The sequence below is a fragment of the Capricornis sumatraensis genome, chromosome 4 (genome assembly GCF_032405125.1).
Source record: "Capricornis sumatraensis isolate serow.1 chromosome 4, serow.2, whole genome shotgun sequence".
Classification (NCBI taxonomy): Eukaryota; Metazoa; Chordata; class Mammalia; order Artiodactyla; family Bovidae; genus Capricornis; species Capricornis sumatraensis.
In genome coordinates this window covers 6,608,556-6,630,035 of record NC_091072.1, presented here as the reverse complement: position 1 = coordinate 6,630,035, position 21,480 = coordinate 6,608,556, and the positions used below count along the sequence as shown (strand labels likewise).

General features: G+C 49.0%; 1 protein-coding gene across 4 annotated transcripts in view; it reads left to right on the top strand.

The window, feature by feature from the left end:
- The window catches only part of PSD3 (pleckstrin and Sec7 domain containing 3), a 314,418-nt gene that overhangs the window by 281,993 nt on the left and 10,945 nt on the right, over nt 1-21,480 (top strand). For all 4 annotated transcript variants that reach the window (XM_068972089.1, XM_068972088.1, XM_068972087.1 and 1 more), the window contains one exon: nt 12,415-12,558. In XM_068972089.1, coding sequence (XP_068828190.1) covers nt 12,415-12,558 — 144 coding nt within the window. The remainder of the gene's footprint in view (nt 1-12,414; nt 12,559-21,480) is intronic.

The following is a 21,480-nucleotide window of genomic DNA, read 5'->3' as shown; positions in this document are numbered from 1 at the left end:
TCTCCAACCCCATGGACTGTAGCCCGCCAGGCTCCTCTGTCCGTGGGTTTCTCCAGGCAAGAATACTGGAGTGGGTTGGCACACCTTCCTCCAGGGGATCTTCCTGACCCAGGGATCAAACCCCCACCTTTTTAAAAATTAATGTATTTATTTTAATTGGAGACTAATTACAGTACTGTGGTGGGTTTTGCCACACATTCACCTGACTCAGCCGCGGGTGCACATGTGTTCCCCATCCTGAATCCCCTCCTGCCACCCTCCCCACCCCATCGCTCAGGGTCACCCCAGTGCACCAGCCCTGAGCACCCTGTCCCATGCATCGAACCTGGACTGGCGATCTGTTTCACGTATGATAATATACGTGTTTCAGTGCTATTCTCTCAAACCATCCCACCCTCGCCTTTTCCCACAGAGTCCAAAGTCCGTTCTTTACATCTGTGTCTTTTGCTGTCTCGCACATAGGGTCATCGTTACCATCTTTCTAAATTCTGCATGTATGCGTTAGTATACTGTATTGGTGTTTTTCTTTCTGACTGACTTCGCTCTGTGTAAACTCCCACCTCTTGCGTCTCCTGTACTGCAGGCAGATTCTTTTACCTGCTGAGCTGCCAGGGAAGCCTCTGCGACTGGTGCCGAGCAGAGGCCAAATGATGAGAGGTCTCCCTTGGTCACGTGGAGGATTTGGGGTGCCTCACCAGTCCCCAGCATCCTTAGGAAAGTAGTGTAAGCAGAGAATTAATGTGATCACATCAGTGTTTCAAAATTTTTTCTTTTTATAATAGGAAGAAAGTATCAGAGGTGGAAACTAATATAAGAAAAAGGTGCTTTCAATAGAAAGAGGGAAAATGAGTTAGTGAAGGAGGAGATGGACGGAAGTAGGAGGGGTTGGGACCTCCTGATGGACCCGTTTGCTCCCTGAAGTGAGGGACAGGGCTGTCCTTGGGCGTGGGCTCTGGGCACTGCGCTGTCCCCTCTGGCTTTGGGTTCCCCCTCATTTCCTGCTTCCGTCTTGATGCTTCTTTCCAGAGTCCTTCCCTGTATCCTTTCTCTCTTTTTACCTCCTGATGTTGCAAGGGGTGCTCAGAAGCAGAGCCAGACAGATACTTGAGGAACAATAGTTTTTAAGTTAGTCAAGAAAAACACAGGGAAAATGTTAGGCCAAGAGAAGGGGGAGAAGATCGGGTACAAACAGGACAAAAAGGATCTCCGGTGAAGTGGCAGGAGGTGACTGGCCCCTGCGGTGAGAGCGGCGTCAGGGGCTCCGGCTGGAGCGGTCACGGTCAGCGCCCTCGGGGGGATGAAGGCAGTAAGGACGTGGAGGAGGGACATGTGGGGGTTCTGCCCAAGTGCGTAGAGACAGGCTGGTGCAGAGAGCAGAGGAGACGTGGTTTCAGGAGACATTCTTTCATTTCTGTAAGCTCATCATTATTATTGACATGGTTTGGCTGATGCTCCCCACGTAAGCACTGCTATTGCTGTCTAGTTCACGGACTAACTACCAAAAAAACTGTTAGGAATAGGAAGGACCAAACAGCTCACTTTACAAGGCAAAATGGCATTTAACGTTCAAGGATAATAAATATCCTAAGAGAAAAGGAAGGCTTTACTGCTTATTGGCCAGACTTCTTCATCCACCCCACTAAAATATGAGCTCTCCAACCAAATGCATTTCCCCACTTTAATTTTGGGTGCTTAACATGAACAGCAAGCCACATTACACAAGGTTCAGTTCAGTTCAGCTGATCAGTCATGTCAGACTCTTTGCAACCCCATGGACTGCAGCACGCCAGGCCTCCCTGTCCATCACCAACTCCTGGAGTTCACTCAAACTCATGTCCATCAAGTCAGTGATGCCATCCAGCCATCTCATCCTCTCTCATCGCCTTCTCCTCCTGCCTTCGATCGTTCCCAGAATCAGGGTCTTTTCAAATGAGTCAGTTCTTCACATCAGGTGGCCAACGTATTGGAGTTTCAGCTTCAGCATCAGTCCTTCCAATGAATATTCAGGACTGATTTCCTTTAGGATGGACTGGTCGGATCTCCTTGCAGTCCTGGGACTCTCAAGAGTCTTTTCCAACACCACAGTTCAAAAGCATCGATTCTTTGGCACTCAGCTTTCTTTATATTATTACATTACACAAGGTTAGAGGAGAGAAAAACAGATGAACAGCTTGAGGCAAAAATGCTTTCAAAACTTGAGTTTTATTTTATTAATTTCACTAGGAGTTTTCCAGTTGGTATTTTTCAGTAGATTGGTTTGGGGTAAAAGCTGATCTGAAGTTAAAGAGGAACATTAGTAACTTTAGAGCAACATGTGAGCTTTTCCTTGCTCTCTTCTCGCTGTGGAACCTACATTTCTATTTATTTTCTACTTGGAAAATGTGAGTGAGTGAGTGAAAGTCGCTCAGTCATGTCTGACTCTTTGCGACCCCATGGACTGTAGCCCGCCAAGCTCCTCTATCCATGGAGAATACTGGAGTGGGTACCTGTTCCCTTCTCCAGGGGATCTTCCCAACCCGGAGATCAAACCTAGGTCTCCTACATTGCAGGTGGATTCTTTACCCTCTGAGCCACCAGGGGAAAATGTGCTTCTGTCCTCTCTGTGTATGGGCTATACATTGGTAGGGTTTCCCAGGTGGCTGTAGTGGTAAAGAATCCGCCTGCCAGTGCAGGAGACACAAGAGACCTGGGTTCGATCCCTGAGTCGGGAAGATCCCCTGGAGGAGGGCCTGGCAACCCACTGCAGTATTCTTGCCTGGAGAATCCCATGGACAGAGGAGCCTGGTGGGCTACAGTCCATGGCATCTCAAAGAATCAGACACGGCTAAAGTGACTATGTATGTACATACAATGGCAAGTCACTCATGTGAAAATGAGTGTGTTTATTCATCTGTATATTTTTGCCACAAGACCCCACCACCTTTGTCATGGCAGCATCTCTTATTTTAAGCAAATGCCCTACATTGGAATTTAAAATGAAATGCATAACACTTTTTATATTCTTCCTCATTTTGAAGACAGAAGTGTAAAAAATACATATGTAACGTGATCAAAATGGTGAGTTCACAGTTTTAAACAGGCAAGTAGTGACCAGCAAGAAGCGTTCTCTGTGTCTCGTAAGATGACCAAACCCTTTCAGGAATTTCATTTCTTTGTTAAAAATATATAGATATACGCGATGATGCCACCCCCACCCCCCAGCCCCAGACAAGTGGGTCGCTGAGACTTTGTGAGCCTCAGTTCCCGTCTGGAAAATGAGGAGATTGTCTAGAAGGGTTTAAGATCCTTTCTGTCCTAGCTCTGTACATTTTCGCCCAGGTCATCGTGTTTGTTTGCTGGCTGTGGAGACTGTGCCTTGCCCTTGAGAGTAATAGGAGAATTAGAAGCAAATATGTGGGAGCCAGCTCGTGATCAAGAGCAGGTTAGAGAGGGGGAGGGTGCTGGTGTGCAGACCGTCTGCTCCAGGTATCTGGGCACCTCCCGCTTTGCTGAGTCACAGTCACCCTCCGCCACCCCGGGAGGCGTGTCTGGATGCCCCCGCAGGCCTCCGCGCCTTCAAGGCGAGGCTCCCCCTTCACCCCAGGCAGGTTCTCGGCCTCAGCCCTGCCGACCTGGGTCCTGAGTGCTGCGCTGTTGTGGGTTGTAGGGTGCTGAGCAGTATTCACAGCCTCTGCCCACTCGATGCCAGTGCCACCCCGCTTTGTGACAACCAGGACTGGCTCCGGGCACTGCCCGGCGCCCCGCGGGGCCGCGGCCCCCACCGTCTGCAGCCGCCGCTCCGGCCCAGCCATCTTTCCCTCCTCCACAGCCTGCTGCCCCTCCCCAGCATGCCGGACCACTTGGATAATTTCAGTCTACAAAATAGACATATTACCAGGGTGAGAGCCCTGCTGGGAAAAAAAAAAAAAAGTTAACCAGTATTAGGAAAAAATGAAATATTCAATTAGAAGATTGTTTGGTGCTTTTAAAGACACTGTTCATCACCCTGTCATTTGCAAGCTTCTCTTTAATTTTATTCTTGTCTCCTCTCCAAAGCGTATTAGCCACCGTTCCTGAAACTGATGATTCTCAGTGCGGCATGGTTCTTTCCGAGCAGCTCTGCTGTGTGGGAGGAGTTGCCTTCTTGAAGTTGTTTTCGCGGCCATGTTGCCAGAACTCATTTCTCTTCCTGTCGCAGGTGGAGAGACTGGTGTGAAAGTGTTCTGAGTTTTGCTTCTCCTTCCGTGTAGCACTCCAGACCTAGGACTTCGTGGCTGGCCGTCTGTAGGATCTTTCGGGCCTCCTCTTCTACTCATTGGGTAGCCATTTTCAAACATTAACACACATAGGAATTACCAGGAGACTTATCTAAAATCCACCTTTCTCATCTCCGCCCACTCCTCCATCCATCAGGTCTGGGCCGGGGTCCCCAGGAGTGTGTGTGTTTCTGAGACCCACCCTGTGTCCAGCCACCTGCCCTGTAGATCAGAGACCCCGCCCTGCCACACACCTGCCCCCCTCCCGCCGTCCCCTGGAGACCCGCCTCCTGCAGGGGTGGCCTCCCCCACTGTCTTGTCCTGTTTCCCTCTTTGACTCCCAGCCGTGGCCCCGTTAGAGGCTGGCTCTGGATGGCCAGTGAGTGCTCCCTGTGGAGGGCCAGGCCCCGCGTTAGCACAGAGCACAGACAGGGGAGTGCTGTGTTTGCTTCCAGCCTCGTGTTATCCATCCCATGGTTTGACCGCAGGGCAGCCGTGCGGAGGCCCGGGAGAGGGGGCGGCGTTGATTCACAGACTGGCCCTGGGTGAGGATGGCCAGGGGAGGCCAGAGGCAGGGGCAGCCACCATGGGCTGCTCGGGGCGGGCTTAATGCGCACGGGAGCTTACTGATGAGTCTGGAGTGGCCGAGAGACAAGCCAACCCTGCACCTGCCTCCAGATCTTGAAGTTTATGAGGAGCCTTGACTGGATTCAGTCATTCGTCCGGATGGTCCCAGCACCACCTGCTGCCTCACAGCCACGACCTGGGGCAGCTCCTAGCACGGGGAAGGCAAGGAGAAGGCACATCCCAAGGTCGGGGGCTGGGTGAGGAGCCTCTGATGGCCCAGCGCCAGCTCCAGGGTCACCAGCAGACCCACCCGCCCTCTCGGTGACCTCCTGCACGGCTGTCATGAGGAGCAGAGACCCCCGAGGATGGCGTCCTTCTCCGGGCATGTTCCTTGCTGGCTAGAGCCCTGCCTGCCCACCCACTCAGGGTCACACTCTCAGTCCAGCCACTCCTTCTTCCTAAACATCTTTCTACCATTCCCATGTCCCTCAGTCCAGACTCTGGTCATCTTGACCTCTGGTGTTCTGATTTTTTGGATCCTCTGCCTTGTCAGTACTAAATATTTGAGTAGGTACCCTTCAATATGTGCATTGAATCTTTTTAATAAAATGTCTTATGTGTCCTACTATCAATATAGCATAAGAAGTGCTGAACGGCATTAGTTATCAGTTCAGTTCAGTTCAGTTCAGTTCAGTCACTCAGTCGTGTCCGACTCTTTGTGACCCCATGAATCGCAGTACGCCAGGCCTCCCTGTCCATCACCAACTCCCGGAGTTCACTCAGACTCACGTCCATCGAGTCCGTGATGCCATCCAGCCATCTCATCCTCTGTCGTCCCCTTCTCCTGCCCCCAATTCCTCCCAGCATCAGAATCTTTTCCAATGGTTCAACTCTTCACATGAGGTGGCCAAAGTACTGGAGTTTCAGCTTTAGCATCATTCCTTCCAAAGAAATCCTAGGGCTGATCTCCTTTAGAATGGACTGGTTGGATCTCCCTGCAGTCCAAGGGACTCTCAAGAGTCTTCTCCAACACCACAGTTCAAAAGCATCAATTCTTCAGTGCTCAGCCTTCTTCACAGTCCAACTCTCACATCCATACATGACCACTGGAAAAACCATAGCCTTTACTAGAAGGCCCTTAGTCAGCAAAGTAATGTCTCTGCTTTTGAATATACTATCTAGGTTGGCCATAACTTTTCTTCCAAGGAGTAAGCATCTTTTAATTTCATGGCTGCAGTTACCATCTGCAGTGATTTTGGAGCCCAAAAAAATAAAATCTGACACTGTTTCCACTGTTTCCCCATCTATTTCCCATGAAACGATGGGACCAGATGCCATGATCTTCGTTTTCTGAATGTTGAGCTTTAAGCCAACGTTTTCACTCTCCACTTTCACTTTCATCTAGAGGCTCTTTAGTTCTTCTTCACTTTCTGTCACAAGGGTGGTGTCATCTGTGTATCTGAGGTTATTGATATTTCTCCTGGCAATCTTGATTCCAGCTTGTGTTTCTTCCAGTCCAGCGTTTCTCATGATGTACTCTGCATATAAGTTAAATAAGCAGGGTGACAATATACAGCCTTGACATACCCCTTTTCCTATTTGGAACCAGTCTGTTGTTCCATGTCCAGTTTTAACTGCTGCTTCCTGACCTGCATACAGATTTCTCAAGAGGTGGTCTGGTATTGCATTAGTCATCAGGGGAGCACAAATCAGAATCATGAGCTACCATTAGGGTGGCTATACATCTTTAAATTTTTTATGAAAAGTAATGTAGTGGTGAGGTTATGGAGAAACTGCAGCTCTCATATATTACTGCTAGGGATGTAAAACACTTTGGTGGTTTATCAAATGATTAAATATAGACGTGTTTAACAGCAGTTTTGCTCCAACTCTGATAACAAGAGAATGCAAACGTGCACTCACATAAAAACTTTACACGACTGTTCACAGCAGTGTTTTTCCTAACAACCTAAGGTGGACATGGGCACCGGCTGATGCTCGGATGAATGAGACGTTACATAGCCACACAACAGGGCTTGCTTGATTCAGCCGTTAAATAATGCAGCGCTGACACCCCAGTGTGGACGAGCCTTGGGAACCGTGCTACGTGAAAAGCCAGCCACAAAAAGAGCCTGTCATGTGATTCCACTCCAAAAGGTTCCTTTTAGGAGAACTAAAATGTCATAAATTTAAATGCAATAGTTTCACAGCCCTGGGAATATATTTAAGAGCTCGAAATTGTACATTTCACATGGGAGCTTTGTATGGTAAAGTGTGAATTATGCCTCAATGCTCATTTAAAAAATTTCTCCCCAGTAGGTCACCTTGTCTGGGGTGCACACACCCCGCTTTGGAGAGCTCTGGCAGCCTGTTCCTAGAACCGGTTGAGGTCCCTCTTGTCCAATTCTTGTTTCTCTCCAATCTATCCTGCACAGTGCTGGCTAAACTAGGATTCCTTCGATGTCATGTAACCAAAACTGGCTCACTATTAGCAACAACACACAGTCTAGACTCCTTGGCACGAACTTGGACTACAGTGTTCCACACCTTTTCAGAATAGACGGCTGTCATATTCATTTATTAGAGAGCTGTATGTAACATATGGGTGGGCTTCCTCTGTGGCTCAGTAGTAAAGAATCCGCCTGCCAGGAGATGCAGGTTTGATCCCTGGGTCAGGAAGATCCCCTGGAGTAGGAGATGGCAGCCCATTCCAGTATTCTTGCCTGGAAATGCCATGGTTAGAGGAGCCTGGCTAGCTACAGTCCCTGGGGTCCCAAGTCTGATACAACTTAAGGACTAAAACAACAACAACAATGTAACATATGCCAAGTCCTCAATCAAACAATTAGCGTATTATGCTGAAGCTCAGTAAACACTCCTTAAGGTCTTAAAAACCCCTCTTAAAAGTGAAACAATGAAACAAAATCTTTCTGATGGGGCTTTCAGCAATTGTCCCTTTGGCCCACTTTGAAAGCAAGCGTTCTGTAGTCTCAATTCCTGCCCCTCAGGTTTGATGAAGCTGGAGCATTTAGCAATTTGAATCGTTAATTGCCGGGCAGATTCCTAGAAATGCCATTATCTCCTAAATCGTGTCTACTTTAAAACAGCACAAGCAAACAGTCTGAGGTCTCCCTCTCTACCTTCGCCCTTTAAAAAAAAAAAAAAAAAAAAAGTCCATTTATTCAGCTCTTGTTTCCGAAGGGGACCAAATGGCAGGTGCCTTGTGAGGTGTGTGGACATTATAAAACGAGCTAAGACTCATCCTCTGCTCCTAGGTGCTGGATGTTGGTTAGGTGACCTCTACAGCCAGAACCATGCCTCTTGCTCTCCCCCAGCCCAGCACCGTACTAGACCCCCAGGAGCTGAGAGAAGGGGAAATGACCTCTCTCTGACTTCAGAGAGCTTGTAATCAGTAAGGAAGATAAAAATTTACAGAGGTTCGGGTGTGTTTTGTTAATAAGCATGTGGTGTGGACATTTAGGGCTTCTCCAGTGGTTCCGTGGTAAAGAATCCGCCTGCAATGCAGGACCCACAGGAGACACAGGTTCAGTCCCTGGGTCAGGAAGATCCCCTGGAGAAGGGCATGGCAACCCACTGCCGTATTCTTGCCTGGAGAATCTCCATGGACAGAGGAGCCTGGTGGGTCACAGTCCAAGGGGTAACAAAGAGTTGGACACGACTGAAGGGACTTAGCATGCACACACATGGACGTTTAAGTGCTACAGATGGAGAAGTGGAAGAGGCTGTGACATCTGAGGGTTCTGGCTTTGAATGGAATTTGGAGAAAGGATCTGGGTTAACACCTGGGTGTCTGGCAGCTGCGGGAGAGAAGGCAGATGAGGACAGATGAGTTTACTGACAGCCTTGACAGCTGAGGTCAGCGCTGATCCAGGAGGGAGCAGACAGTTTTGAAGCTCGTGTTTTCAGCAGCTCTTTGGGTTTTAAACTGTTGTCTAGAGGCTCAGAGTTGGGAGAATGGGGCTGCTGCTCCTCTGCCTTTACAAACCCTGGGGCCTCCAGCAGTGACTTGATCTTTTTGGATCTCCACAGCTTCCAAGAGGAAGAGATTAGAAGGGTGATGAAGGCCAGGGTCTCTTTCACTATCGAGTTCCTGGGATTGTGTATTCCACAGTAAAAAAGGCACTGAGCACAGTGCAGGAGACACAAGAGATGCAGATTCAATCCCTGGGCCGGGAAGATCCCCTGGAGGAGGGCATGGCAACCCACTCCAGTATTCTTGCCTGGAGAATCCCACGGACAGAAGAACCTGGCGGGCTACAGTCCATGGGGTCACAGAGAGTCAGACAGGACTGAGTGCATGTGCGTGTACGCACACACACACAGTGTGTGTCGCCTAGTAGGTGTGCAGCTGGACAGCTGTGTCCCCCTCAAGCTTCCCTCCCCTCCCTGAGCCTTGTGCTTGATATGAAAGGAGGCAGAGCTGACTTGTGCCTGGCTGGCAGCAGAACCGCCCAGCTGAGCCTCAAAGGGGAGGCTTTGGCCCCACTCAGCCCCGGACTCACTGCAAGGTCGTGAGCAGCTAGGTCACCTGTGCACATCACCTCATCAGCTGGGATGTCTCTTCATGAGATTAGAGTTTGATGTTTTAAAGGAAAATATGAAATTAATTTTCTTCAAAGTCAAACTACTATAGAAGTAGGAAAAAATTCGATATTAAGTGACATCATTTGAAACTTGCCTTTTGGATAAAATTTCATTGTATGTGCGATCAAAAGTACTACCAATGTACATCTGTTGACAGATAGCAGTGGTTTTTCCTGCACCCTTTATTTAATGCCGATATTTAAGTCGTGACTTCCTAATATGAAACAGTTTCAACAGGGGCCTGCCGTTCGCTCTCTGTTCCTTTTTTGTTGAACCATGTCTGGTGTGTTTCTGCCTTCTGTGAAATCCCTTTCATCAGTGTTGTCCCATGAGAGTGGCCTGCCCGCTCCCCTAATGGATTGCAAGGGCAAAGATAAAAGGGAAGAAAACAGGGAGGTTCCTGCTGGTCCGTCTTCCCTGTGGATATCACAGATATAACCATCCGTGTGAGGCTGGGAACACGCTGTACCTTGGGCTGTTGCCTTCCTGCTTCACTGTTTTTACCTCTGTTTTTATCAGGAAAATCCCTCTGCTGTGGGATTCTAACCTTGGGGTAATTTGCAATCTGTACCTATCTATGCCCATAAGAGCCACTTGGAACTTTTATGTCATTAATTAAAATAAGATTTAAGGAGCATAATTTTCTTTTCTGCTTTCCCCTTGACTTTAATGATCTTGACACTTTCAAAGATTACAAGCCATTTATTTTATAGAAAGTCTCTTAATATGGATTTGACTGATATTTCCTCGTGATTCTATCTAGGTTTTGCATCATTGGCAAGAGGTGATTTTAAAATATTGTTATTTTGAGATCATTTCCTTGATTCTTCGTGAAGTCAGTGAAGTTGGAATAAAGCACTGCACATTGAATTTTGACATTTACTTGACTGGGAATAAATTATACACTGGCTTCCCTTGTAGCTCAGTCAGTAAAGAATCTGCCTGCAATACCGGAGACCAGGGTTCGATTCCTGGGTTGGGAAGATCCCCCAGAGTAGGAAATGGCAACCCATGGCAAACCAGTATTCTTGCCTGCAGAATCCCATGGACAGCGGAGCCATGGGGTCACAGTCAGACTGGACTTAGCGCCTAAACCACCACCACCACCCAAACTATCCACTATAAGCGATAAACTTCAAATCACTATCCTTTACAAATCCGGACTCAATAGAAAAATGGGTCCAGTATTTCAGCAGCCAGATCACAGAAGAGGAAGTCCTGTAAACATATGAAAGTGTTCGTCCTTACTTGTAATCAGGAAAATGTAAATTCAGATCATTTTATACCCATGAAACTGGCAGCAATTTGCTAGTTTGATGTCACATCAAGTTTTGGCAAAAGGGTGTAGGACAATGGGGATCGTCAAGCCTGCTGTGGAAATGTAAGCTGGTGGACGCCCTTGAAAAGCAGTTTAGCATTGTATTAAAGATGTGCATGTTCTAAAACCCAGAAACTTTACCTATTGGTGACCACAGATTTCAGAGACATTATTGATTTGGTTTCAGACCATTGCAATAAAACAAATATCTCAGTAAAGCAAGGCACACACTCTTTTGGTTTCTCAGTGCATACAATGGTTATGCTTACCCTATACCCCAGCCTATTAAGTGTGTAATAGCATTGTGTCCAGAAAAACAATGTATCTACCTTAATGAAGAAATGTTTTATTGCTCAGTAGTAACCCTCATCATCCGAGGTTTCCATGAAGCTGTAGTGCTATCAGCAAGGATCACTGATCTCAGACCACTGGAACAAAGTAATTATAAAGAACAGGTTTGAAATTTTTTGAGAGGTACCAAATGCGGCACAGAGACCCCAAGTAAGCAATGTTAGAGAGATGGCATCAGTAGACTTGCTCCACACAGGGTTTCCACAAACCTTCTGTTTGGAAAAAACACATTATCTGTGAAGTGCAATAAAGCGAGATGGGCCTGTATGCTATAGGAACACCTTGCTCATATTCGCTGGGTGACATTTATAAGGATGGAGCATCATTTATAACAGCCCATAGAAACCAGAAAACAAGTTAAATGTGCCTCAGTAAATTTGTAGTTGAGTCCCGTCAGAACCTCTACTATTTGGAAGGGAAAAGCATAGGTTACTAGGTTACTACAGTTTTCAGAATAACAGCCTTCAGGAAATTATTCTTGAAGGCATTGCTTGTCTCAAAAAGGAAAATATTGGGGTAAGTCTTCACCCATAGTGACAGGACGGCCCTGCTAAGGTCACGGCGTGAAGTCCGATCGTGTGGCCGCTTAGCACGGGTGGTCCGTGCCGCGCCTGTTGCAGTCTCTCTCGGGAGACCAGGGGCCTGGCTGGGGAGGCTGGCCTTGGCCCTGAATACCATTTTTCCAAGTGAGAAATGAAATATTTCCTGCCCTGTCAGTAAACAAGGTTGTCACAGTCATCAGCCATCCAAGGTGAGCCTAAGGATACTCGGGAAAGAGAAGAATGCCTGCGATGTAACAGCCCTTCAGACTACAGCCACTCCCTACGGGGAGCCCAGGGTTAGCTCAGGATGTGAAAAACACAGGATCTTGGCCCAGGATAGCTGAGACACAATGAAAGAAATGATGTCAGTGGGTGGAGACTCTCGCATCTTCCCATACCTAAAAAAGCGCTAAATTCCTTAACTTGAGATATCTGGTTTCCTTTAACAGTAATCTTTTGATGATGAGACTACCTGTCCTTTGTTGCAACACTTGTATATGACCTGACTGCTCCCCTGACCTCCTCGGAGCGGTTCTCTCAGGGTCCCTTGAGATGCTGTCTCCTGGGCTTGGAGTCCTAAAAATTCCCACCAACTCTCAGCTTTTAGGTTGTGACTATCTTTTTCAGTGGACAGAAGGTGCACGTGGACCCTGGATGAGGAAGCTGGTGGAACGTGGCAGCAGAGGCACGTTGGATGAATGAAAGTCATTCATCCTGAGGGGTCTTTTAAAAGTGCACTGCAACTGTTTACTGATTTCATTTTCTGCATGCTCAACGCCTTAATGCTCCCCTGCAGGAGGAGCAGCTGAAATCTCATGAGAGCAAGCTGAGGCAGATCACCACGGAGCTGGCGGAGCACCGCTCCTACCCGCCGGACAAGAAGGTTAAAGCCAAGGAGGTGGACGAGTACAAGCTCAAAGACCACTATCTGGAGTTCGAGGTGTGTTGAGCCTAAACGTCACAATGCCTGTCACCTGAGCTGTCTTACAGTGCTTCCAGGAGGCAGGTTTTTTTTTTTTTTTAATAGCTACCGTATCTGTGAGCAACGCACCTTGACCGTCCCTCTCCCGGAGCTCTGGGCAGGGTCTCGGGCACGGTGGCCCGTCCTGTTCATGGTTCTATTTAAGCATCAAAGAGTAACTGTCAGTTTTTATGCTTAAAAAGCAAATCGCCTGCTGGTTGGAATAGCTTGTGCTGGCTGTGAGACAAAAAAAACAACAGTCGATGGACATGCCGGGGTGGGCAGCCGCTTCTCTATTTCTGCATCTCTTCCAGCAGAGTCTGAGTCAGAAAAAGTACCGCGGAGGAAACGAGCTGCGGGGTGCCGTGGCGCGTCTTCCGTGCGCGCTCTGGCTGCTAGGCAACGGAGGCAGCTCTCCCCTGCCGCTCAGGCCCTTCGCGCGGAGGCTGCGGAACCAAGTCGCGGCACAGTCAGTACGCCAGCACGTGTGGCCGCTAAACGGAATGGGGAGGGTCCGCGCAATCTGGAAAGACAAAAAATGTAAAAGCGAGTTGAAAGCACTGTGAGCAGTAAATGTTACCTTTGGCTAAGGGGCTTCCCAGGTGGCGCTAGTGGTAAAGAACCTGCCTGCCCTTGCAGGAGACCTAAGAGACGCAGTTTCAATCCCTGAGTCGGGAAGACCCCCTAGAGGAGGGCAAGGCAACCCACTCCAGTATTCTTGCCTGGAGAACCCCATGGACAGAGGAGCCTGGCGGGCTACACAAAGCTATGACTGAAGTGACTTTGCATGTACGCACCTTCAGCTGCATTTTCTCCCCAGTGAGTGTCAGGGTTATGTTTTAACTGTGACTGCCCCATCAGCTGCCACTTGAAGACACTGAAAGGATCCTTGAGGCTAAGTACATGGGCTTAGTTCAAAATAAAGAACAGTTATCTTTTAATTTTCACATCAGTTTTTTTCTGCAGAGTGTGTTGAATCTGTCTTTAGCTCTTCTTTGGCTTTGTAGATCTGGTCTCTTCATATTCATCTTCTTTCCCATCTTGCAATCATGCTTCTTCCTTGGGCTTGAAACACAGCATCATCTGAGCGCCCTTGCCCCGACCCACCGCCCCAGACCTACTCAGACACCAGCGCCCAGCGCTGCCGCCTCTCCCGCCCCTCTCAGCTCTCCCTTTCGGCCCCTTCTGCCCAGGACGCAGGGTTTTCACCGCTCCTGAACCCGGCGGTGCTTCTGTCTTCAGCCCATCCTGCACACTCCTGGCGGGTTCCTAAGGCATGCTTCTGTCAACTGCTGCCCTTGGTTTCCCCCTTCCCCTACCCCAACAGTTTACCTTCAAATAAAGTCCAGCCCTTAATCTGAGAGGGTCTGGGTTCCTTCTGTCTGTCCACAACACAGGTCTCCCCACCGCGACCTCCATGAAATCAGTCATTTTCCTGCTACTTTGCCCTCTCCAAACTCGCTGTTATGCCTTTGTTCGTCTACTTTGAAAAGAAAAAAGGAAAGTGAGCTGCTCAGTCGTGTCCTTCTCTTTGAGACCCCATGAACTGTAGCCCTCCAGGCTCCTCTGTCCATGGGATTCTCCAGACCAGAATACTGGCGTGGGTTGCCATTTCCTTCTCCAGGGGGTCTTCCCGACCCAGGGGCTGAGCCCCGGTCTCATGCGCTGCAGGCAGATGCTTTACCTTTTGAGCCACCAGGTGCTTCATTCTGCCCCAGCTGCTCTTCCCTCCTTTCATTTCTGAGAGGCCTGTTCATCTTTCAGGGTGCAGCCCAGACCCCTCCTGTGAAAAGCCTGCTCTCAGCCTGCCGGCCCCCGTCCTGCTCGGGGCCTCCTGTTGGGGTGGTCTCAGGGTCTTTGCATCTGTGGCCAGTCCCACAGTGTATGCCCCCCGAGACTGTGAGCCCTCGAGAGCAGGGGCCTCGGGTCCTCTTCACATCTCTGCCCTGTGCTCACTCGTTGAATTGGACAGGGTTTCATGGAAGCTTTTAAAAGTCTTAGACTTTGGAGTTATAAAATGTGGCATTTGGTGCCGTGAAGATCCATGTACCAGGTTTCTTCATGGTTAAGTAAGTCCTTGCTCTGTTCAGATGAAGAAAAATCTTCCTTTTGTTAAAGATGAAAGCTTATTAGCTAAAACTTTGGAAGCCTTCCCAGCCAAAGACTTCTTGAAAAAATACTTAAAAAAAAAAAAAAACAACAAATTTACTAAGCGGTTCATCTTTGTCCACACCTGTTCGTTCTTGGGAAATGGGAGTCCTCAGAAAACTATCACAATTCTTCACACGTCTGGAGTGGCTTTCAGCTGCCAGCCTGTTAGTTTCACACATGCTGATTAATTTCCCAGCTCCTCAGGCCCCTGCTGCCAGCCCGCAACACCTCGCTCTGAGCCCTTGGCTCCGAGGCTGCGAGTCTGCACCCAGGAGGCCGGGGTGGCCGCACGACCAAGGAAGGGTCGCCCCTGCTAGATGCTCCCCCTGCTTTGAACCTCCTGTTGGAGCCCCTTTTCCAAAAATGTAACCCAGCCAAAGCCAGCATTTCCATTTCCTGACATGAGCTTTAGACCAGCCTTTGTGCGGGTAAGTCTTGCTTTCATCAAATCATCATGTCAAGGAGCGCGAAGGTTGCGTTCCAGGACTTTGGCTCATGAACACCTCCCCATATGGTGACACGTCGGGCATGTTGAAGTGTGTGTCAAGCCTCACTGACCTGTGTACCAGAAAGGCGGATGGTCCCCTCGCTTCTTAGAGGTTATCTGAAAAGGTTTTTGTGAAATAGTCTCTTTTTTTTAAGTGAACTGTTACTTCTCAGTAACTGAAAGTAGAAGTAGTGTATCTCGTGGGGTCCACTCTGCTGTTATTTCAGCCACAGGCTTTGTCTTGTTCAGGTACCTGCAGCCACGCCCTTGGAGCACCCAGGCTTCCCCCGCAGGCTGCCCTGTTCCCCGGATGGGGGTTCTGAGCGTGACGGGCCATCCCCGTGGGGTAGGGGCCAGGGTGTCTCAACATCAGGGACCTTCCCGTGTACTTGTTCATTGGTCTTTCCTCAGCTTCTAGAAGATGGACCGAGTGCTTGCACATATTTGTTGAGTAAGTGAATGGAATAAGGCAACATCAGAGGAAAGCTTAGTAGCTCCCCTGAAAACAAAAGTGACGCACAGACAGCAGTGTCTGCAGCTCCCAGTGACCCCAGACAGGCAGGGACCGGAGGGCATCTTGAGTCCCACCAATGTCCCTGTCTCTGGGGAGGAGCCCCAGCCAGGCCCACTCTCTCACCTGTTCCCGTGGTAGGGACTCCCTGCGGTCTGAGAGCAGCTCTTGTAACTTTCACACCTTGGTAAGAAAAGCACCTTCCTTCTGTTAGAATATTAAGCCCTTGCTGGTAACACGGTTGTTTCTAACTGGATGCATTTCAGGTGTTTATATCCCAGGTTGCTCTGAGTGGAAACAGTTCTTCAGGTGGGCCAAATTGGCAGCACTTAGAAATTCTCTTAACCCTGACTGCCAGTAAATAATCAGAAACTCGTAAATAAGAAGGTTCAGGGGTGGTTTTGCTTGTTTGATTGGAGTTGAACTTTACTGAATTACACTGTCTGTTTATTTGGGGCTGTCCTGGGTCTTCATGGCAATGCACGGGCTCTTCTCTAGTTGCAGCGACCCGGGGCGCCTCTCCAGTTTCAGTGCCTGGTCATCTCATTACAGGGGCTTCTCTCGTCGTGAAGCTCGGGCGCTAGGGCGCGCGGGCTTCAGTAGTGGTGGCACCGTGGCTCAGGAGTCGTGCCTCCCGGGCCCTAGGCACAGGCTCAGGAGTTGTGGCACACGAGCTTAGTTGCTCCTCAGCGTGTAGGATCTCCCTGGACAAGGGATAGAACCCACGTCTCCTGCACTGGCAGGTGGATTCTTTACCACTGACCCACCAGGGAAGCCCTGTTTATTTTTGAAGTCTATAAAAAGTCTGCAGAGAACAAGGAGACTTACACCAACTTCAGCCTTAGCCTGTAAGAAGATGGTGCACTATTCCTGAAGGCAGCAAACTCCGCTCAGAAAGCCTGTAGTTAACCAAGTTCTCGTCTCTCTCTTTACTGGCTATGCAATGGGAGGTTGCGGTGGGGGGTGTGGCATTGCTTTGTTCTCGATTTAATTGGTTCCCCAAAGTTGTGGCTATTGCTTGCTTACAAGGGTTCGCGTGGAGCCTAGTCTCACCTTTGACAGGGTTGTTAGGCATCACAAGTCTATGTAAGAAACTCACTGTCATTTCCCAGTTTTCAAAACACAAATATCAGAAATAGCTCCACTTCCTTTTGACTTATTTCTACTCTATTCAGTTCCATTTTCACTTTAAAATGTTGAATCAATCTCTGTGTTTCTGGTACATTTGGAAATTTATCAGGATGTGGGACAGGTGGGTGGTGTTTGTCACATAAAAACTTACAAAGCTCCAGCCGCTCGGAGCACAGGAGCCTGGGCTCTGCCCGATGCCCCTTGGCCCTTAAAGGAACAGCCCTGATACAGGAATTCCCTCGCCAGCGCTGAACTTGGCCCCAGAAATTTGGCTTTTTGTTTCTTCGCAGTTAAAGTGAAGATACTGTTTGCTCCAGGATGTTTTTCAAGCGACAGTTAAGATGTTTTCAGTGGCATAAGTTACTAATAACTCTTAGATGTGGGTAGGGAAAGTGCAACTCTAGCAGTTCAAACCTATTAGAAGGGCTGGGCTTCTTGAACTGGGCTGTCAGAGGCTGACTGAGGAGCGAGTGCTGAGGGCAGGCTCCCAGCAGCTCCCGGGTTCACTGTGGTGCCATGGAGACCTGGCGGGCAGCACAGGGCACTTCACGAGCCAGCAGAACTAAGGCTGGAACATCGTCTTTGGCCCTCGCAGTGCTGGATTTGTTGGTGCTGAGATTTGAATGCGTTTAGGGAGGATCAGCAGGGTTCTCCCCCCACCCCCAGTATACCCAGCCTGGCAGGGTCCATATCTGTGTTGTCAGCCTGGCTCCTGAACGCGGTTGACTTTGCCATTCCTGTATAGATGCTGCAGACGCTTGGATGTGCTTTATGCCTTAGATCTTTGAATATGGGCTTTGAATCAACTGTCTCTTCATGGTTAGAAAATGGGAACTTGCAGGTCCATGCGTTCCCAGGTTCCAGTCCAGCAGGAAGAGAAGTCCGTGTCCCTGAGGGCTCAGCTTTGTTCTGCTCAAGTGCAGAACCAAGGCCCCTTGCTGAATGGGCTGGAATTCAGCCACGTGCTCACTCCTGAATTTCAGCCTGGAGCAGAAAGTGCTTACGGCTTAAGGCAGGCAGGACCCACACCAACCACATGGCTGGAAGTGCAATTTTAGCAACAGCAAATGTCCATTCTAACAAGACATGTAAATCTCTCTAAATTTTAAATCGAAAAAAAATCTAGGACATTCTTGAGGCATGCTGCATCTTTTTCTGAATTTCTAATTTTTGGTGGCATGTGAAATGGCATGGTTCCTCTGAAACTGATGTGCTTGAGCACAAGAGCACATTCCATATAGTGCCGTGAAGGAGACGCAAGACAGCTCATACAGAGAAGTGCATATACATAGGTTTCTGGTTGTAGGCCCTCAGCCTTACTGTGGGGTTATTTGTTGGCTGGATGGGTGGGTGGGCGGTTTGATGTATTTCTTTTTGAGCAGATTCTCTGACTGTGATCTTAGCTCTGTTCCTTCAGATGGCACAGTTTTTATCTGTCAACATCACATAAGTAATTTTCACATGATGGGCCGCTTCTCCTCTCACGGGAGCAGTGAGCGCAAGGACCTATCTCAGGGCACTGCCAGCTGTCCCCGAGCAAATGCGTCACTGAGACAGGATGATCTGGCTGCTAATTTGTGAGTGGACTTGGTTGTAAACGTACAGAGATGGCCATGATCACTTGCTTCCTCCAGAGTGAAAGTAAGGGAAATTTCCCCACCCTCCTAGGAGATTAGCAGCCAGCCTCAGTCTCAGGAGCAGAGTCTAGCCTAAATCCAGTGACATCTCCTTCACAGAAAAGAGCACAGAGGTGATTATGTATGGATCTAAGGAGCTAAGATGTGGCAGGTTAATTGACTTCTTGAAGAAGTTTAGGAATTTTCTTTTTCTTGTAGAAGACTAAGTGTTAAGGAGTCCAAAGCTAGAGACCCAAGTCCAGCAGTTGCCCAGACATACAAGTCCAGTTCACATCAGAGGCAGGGGTTTTGCTTTGCCATTTGGAATTGCATTTTGTACAGCACAGTGAGCAAGGGCTGCAGAGCTCTGGGTTTTCATCTGTAAAAGATGACGCATGCTTTTGAAGGGAGGAGAAGCTTAGCAACAGGGAGCCTTTGAATCACATTTTAAACAGATGATTGAGAAGCAGAACAGAGAGTCAGTCATGGGCCCTGCAGTGACTGTCCTTAAATCCATCCTCACGCCTGAAATGTCTGCTCTGAGGAGCGTCACTGCTTGGGGTAAAGGTACTGTCTGCGAGAAAAGGGCACAAAAGCTTGCAGTTATAAAACAGTGAAATGAGGAAAAGGGATGGCCTGGAAGTTAGGCCACTTTAGTCTCATCCTTCTCGGGACCTCGGTTTCTGGCTATGAACATGAGGTGAAACTGGGTGAACTAACCTTAAGGCCCCTTCTGCCTCTGTATTTTTGCTGTAACATACTGACCCTGATGCTGGGGGAGACTGAGGGCAGGAGGAGAAGGGGGCGACAGAGGACAAGATGGCTGGATGGCATCACCGACTCGATAGACGTGAGTTTGAGCAAACTCCCAGAGATGAGGGACGGGGAAACCTGGCGGGCTGCAGGCCATGGGGTCTCAGAGAGTCAGATACGCCTGAGCATCTAAGCAGCAGTGTACTAACGTCAGTTAATGTGTGAGATCAGCTCACTCTCACGGTATCTCCAAGGGCGTTATTAAACACAAAACAAGAATATTTCAGTTTGGGGCTCTCAGGGGAGCTAGACCATCTCTGTCCGATAGAGATACAATGCAAACCACACATGTGATTTTACGTATTTGGTAGCCACATGTAAGAAAAAGAAACAATTCATTGTAAAAAGATTTTTCAATTTAACACAGTATGTCCCAAATGTTATCATTTCCATGTGTAATCAATATAAAATATCACGATGTCTGACACGTTTTTTTCTTCCTAAGCCTTCAGACTGTAGTATCTCTGTACACTCGGGGCTCAGGAAGCCACGCAGGGCATGTTCTCCAGCTCCTGCTCGGGCCGGTCTAAGAGCCAGTCAGGAGCAGAGGTGTGCCCCCCGGGATCACCCGGCATGTAGGTTTCTCGCATAATCGAAGAGGCCTGGCTGTCGGGCTCACGTAAGACTCTGTCCGTCCTGCTCTGGCCATTCCTTGCTTACTGTTTCAATCGTTACTTCTGGATGGGGCTCTGGTATGAGCGCTGTCACCAAGGGACCTGGGAGAATAGAAACCCCTGTCAGTCTCCCCTCAAAGCAGTTCTCACGGGAGCAGCGGGAGCGGCCCGCTTCCTGCTCCCCTTAGACCCTTCCGTACGTGACCCTCCTGTCCGTCAGTTTTTGCTGAGTGCTGGTGCCATTAGCCCTTTCCTGCACCAACTATGCTTTTCTTTTTTTCTTTTTACCCAGAATGGTTTATCTCTAACTACATTAGGTTTCTTCCTACTGTTGCCTATAATAATCGGTAAGCGTTTGACTTAAGAGTTTTAAAAACTCGTTTGCTTGAGTCCCCAGTCTGATTCAGAGACTTCTCGGAGGGAGCAGGCTTCTCCAGTCCTTTCGGTGGGTCTAAGTTCAGAATTACTCAGTAGATTTATAATGGAAAACTGTTTTCAGAAATGTTTTTCTGGAAATATTAGAGAAAACTCAGATGCAAAAAAAGCCTGTGTTTATACCAGGACCGTCAGCCCAGCCCTCCCTGGAAGGCTGGGGGCCATTCCCCAGCACGGGCTTGTTGCAGGAGCGCCCGTCCGCCCGGCGGTCCCGGGGGCTCGGCTCACGCGCAGGACGGACGCATGGGGGCTCGCACGGGACGTGTCTGCCCTCACCAGGCCTGGCCTCGGGCCGCCCTGTGGCCGGGTCACCATGCCTGCTTTCCATGTGCTTCCGCTCCCCGGAGCGGTCCTGTGTCCTTGTCTGTGAGTCGCGATGCCCTTCTTAGGGAGGCCCGGGAGTTTCCCGCTGCCGCTCGCTCCCCACGTGGACCGGAGGCTGGAGGGAGTGAGCGGCCTGCCGAGGCCTGGTCACTCCTCCCTGGGTCCTCCGACTCCACGGGACGAAGATACTTTACCATTGGCCACGGAGCCGGAGAGGGTAGAAGGACGTTTGAACCGGGCCTGCAGAAGGCGCAAAACGGCTTTAAGCTCAAAGCCATCAATATATTTAGGGATGACGTGTCCTGGAAGGTCGACGGGGAAGGTGGTTTACCTTCAAACTCCCTCAGATCCTACTTTAAAGATTTTCCTGGAAAGACCGGCCTGTCCCCTTAGGACTGGCATTGCCATTTTGGGAGCCGCGGTGTGATGGGCCGGCTGTGTGATGAGTCCCAGGAGCGTGCTTCTGAGGGAATCCCCGGACAGCAGGAAACACAAGCAGAACAGAAACCAAGGCTGAGGAGCGTGGCCCGTGCAGGAGTGCTGTCGTAACAGACTAAACTTTGTTTTAGATGCAAGGTCCCGAAGGAAGAACTTAGAGACACGCTTTATCCCATGGGAGTTAAATTTAGCTTCTCATCCAGATAAGTAGTGTTTCTTCAGCTCAATTACTTAGGTTTGTAGAAACTCAACTTCACATCTCTCTGCTTCAAAGGACAGATTTTTTTTTTTTCCATTTTGCTGAGCAGCAAATTTGTTAATCCCACGGATGCAGAGTCAATTTTCTTCTTCCAGTTAATTTCCCACTCAGCTGTTGTAAAA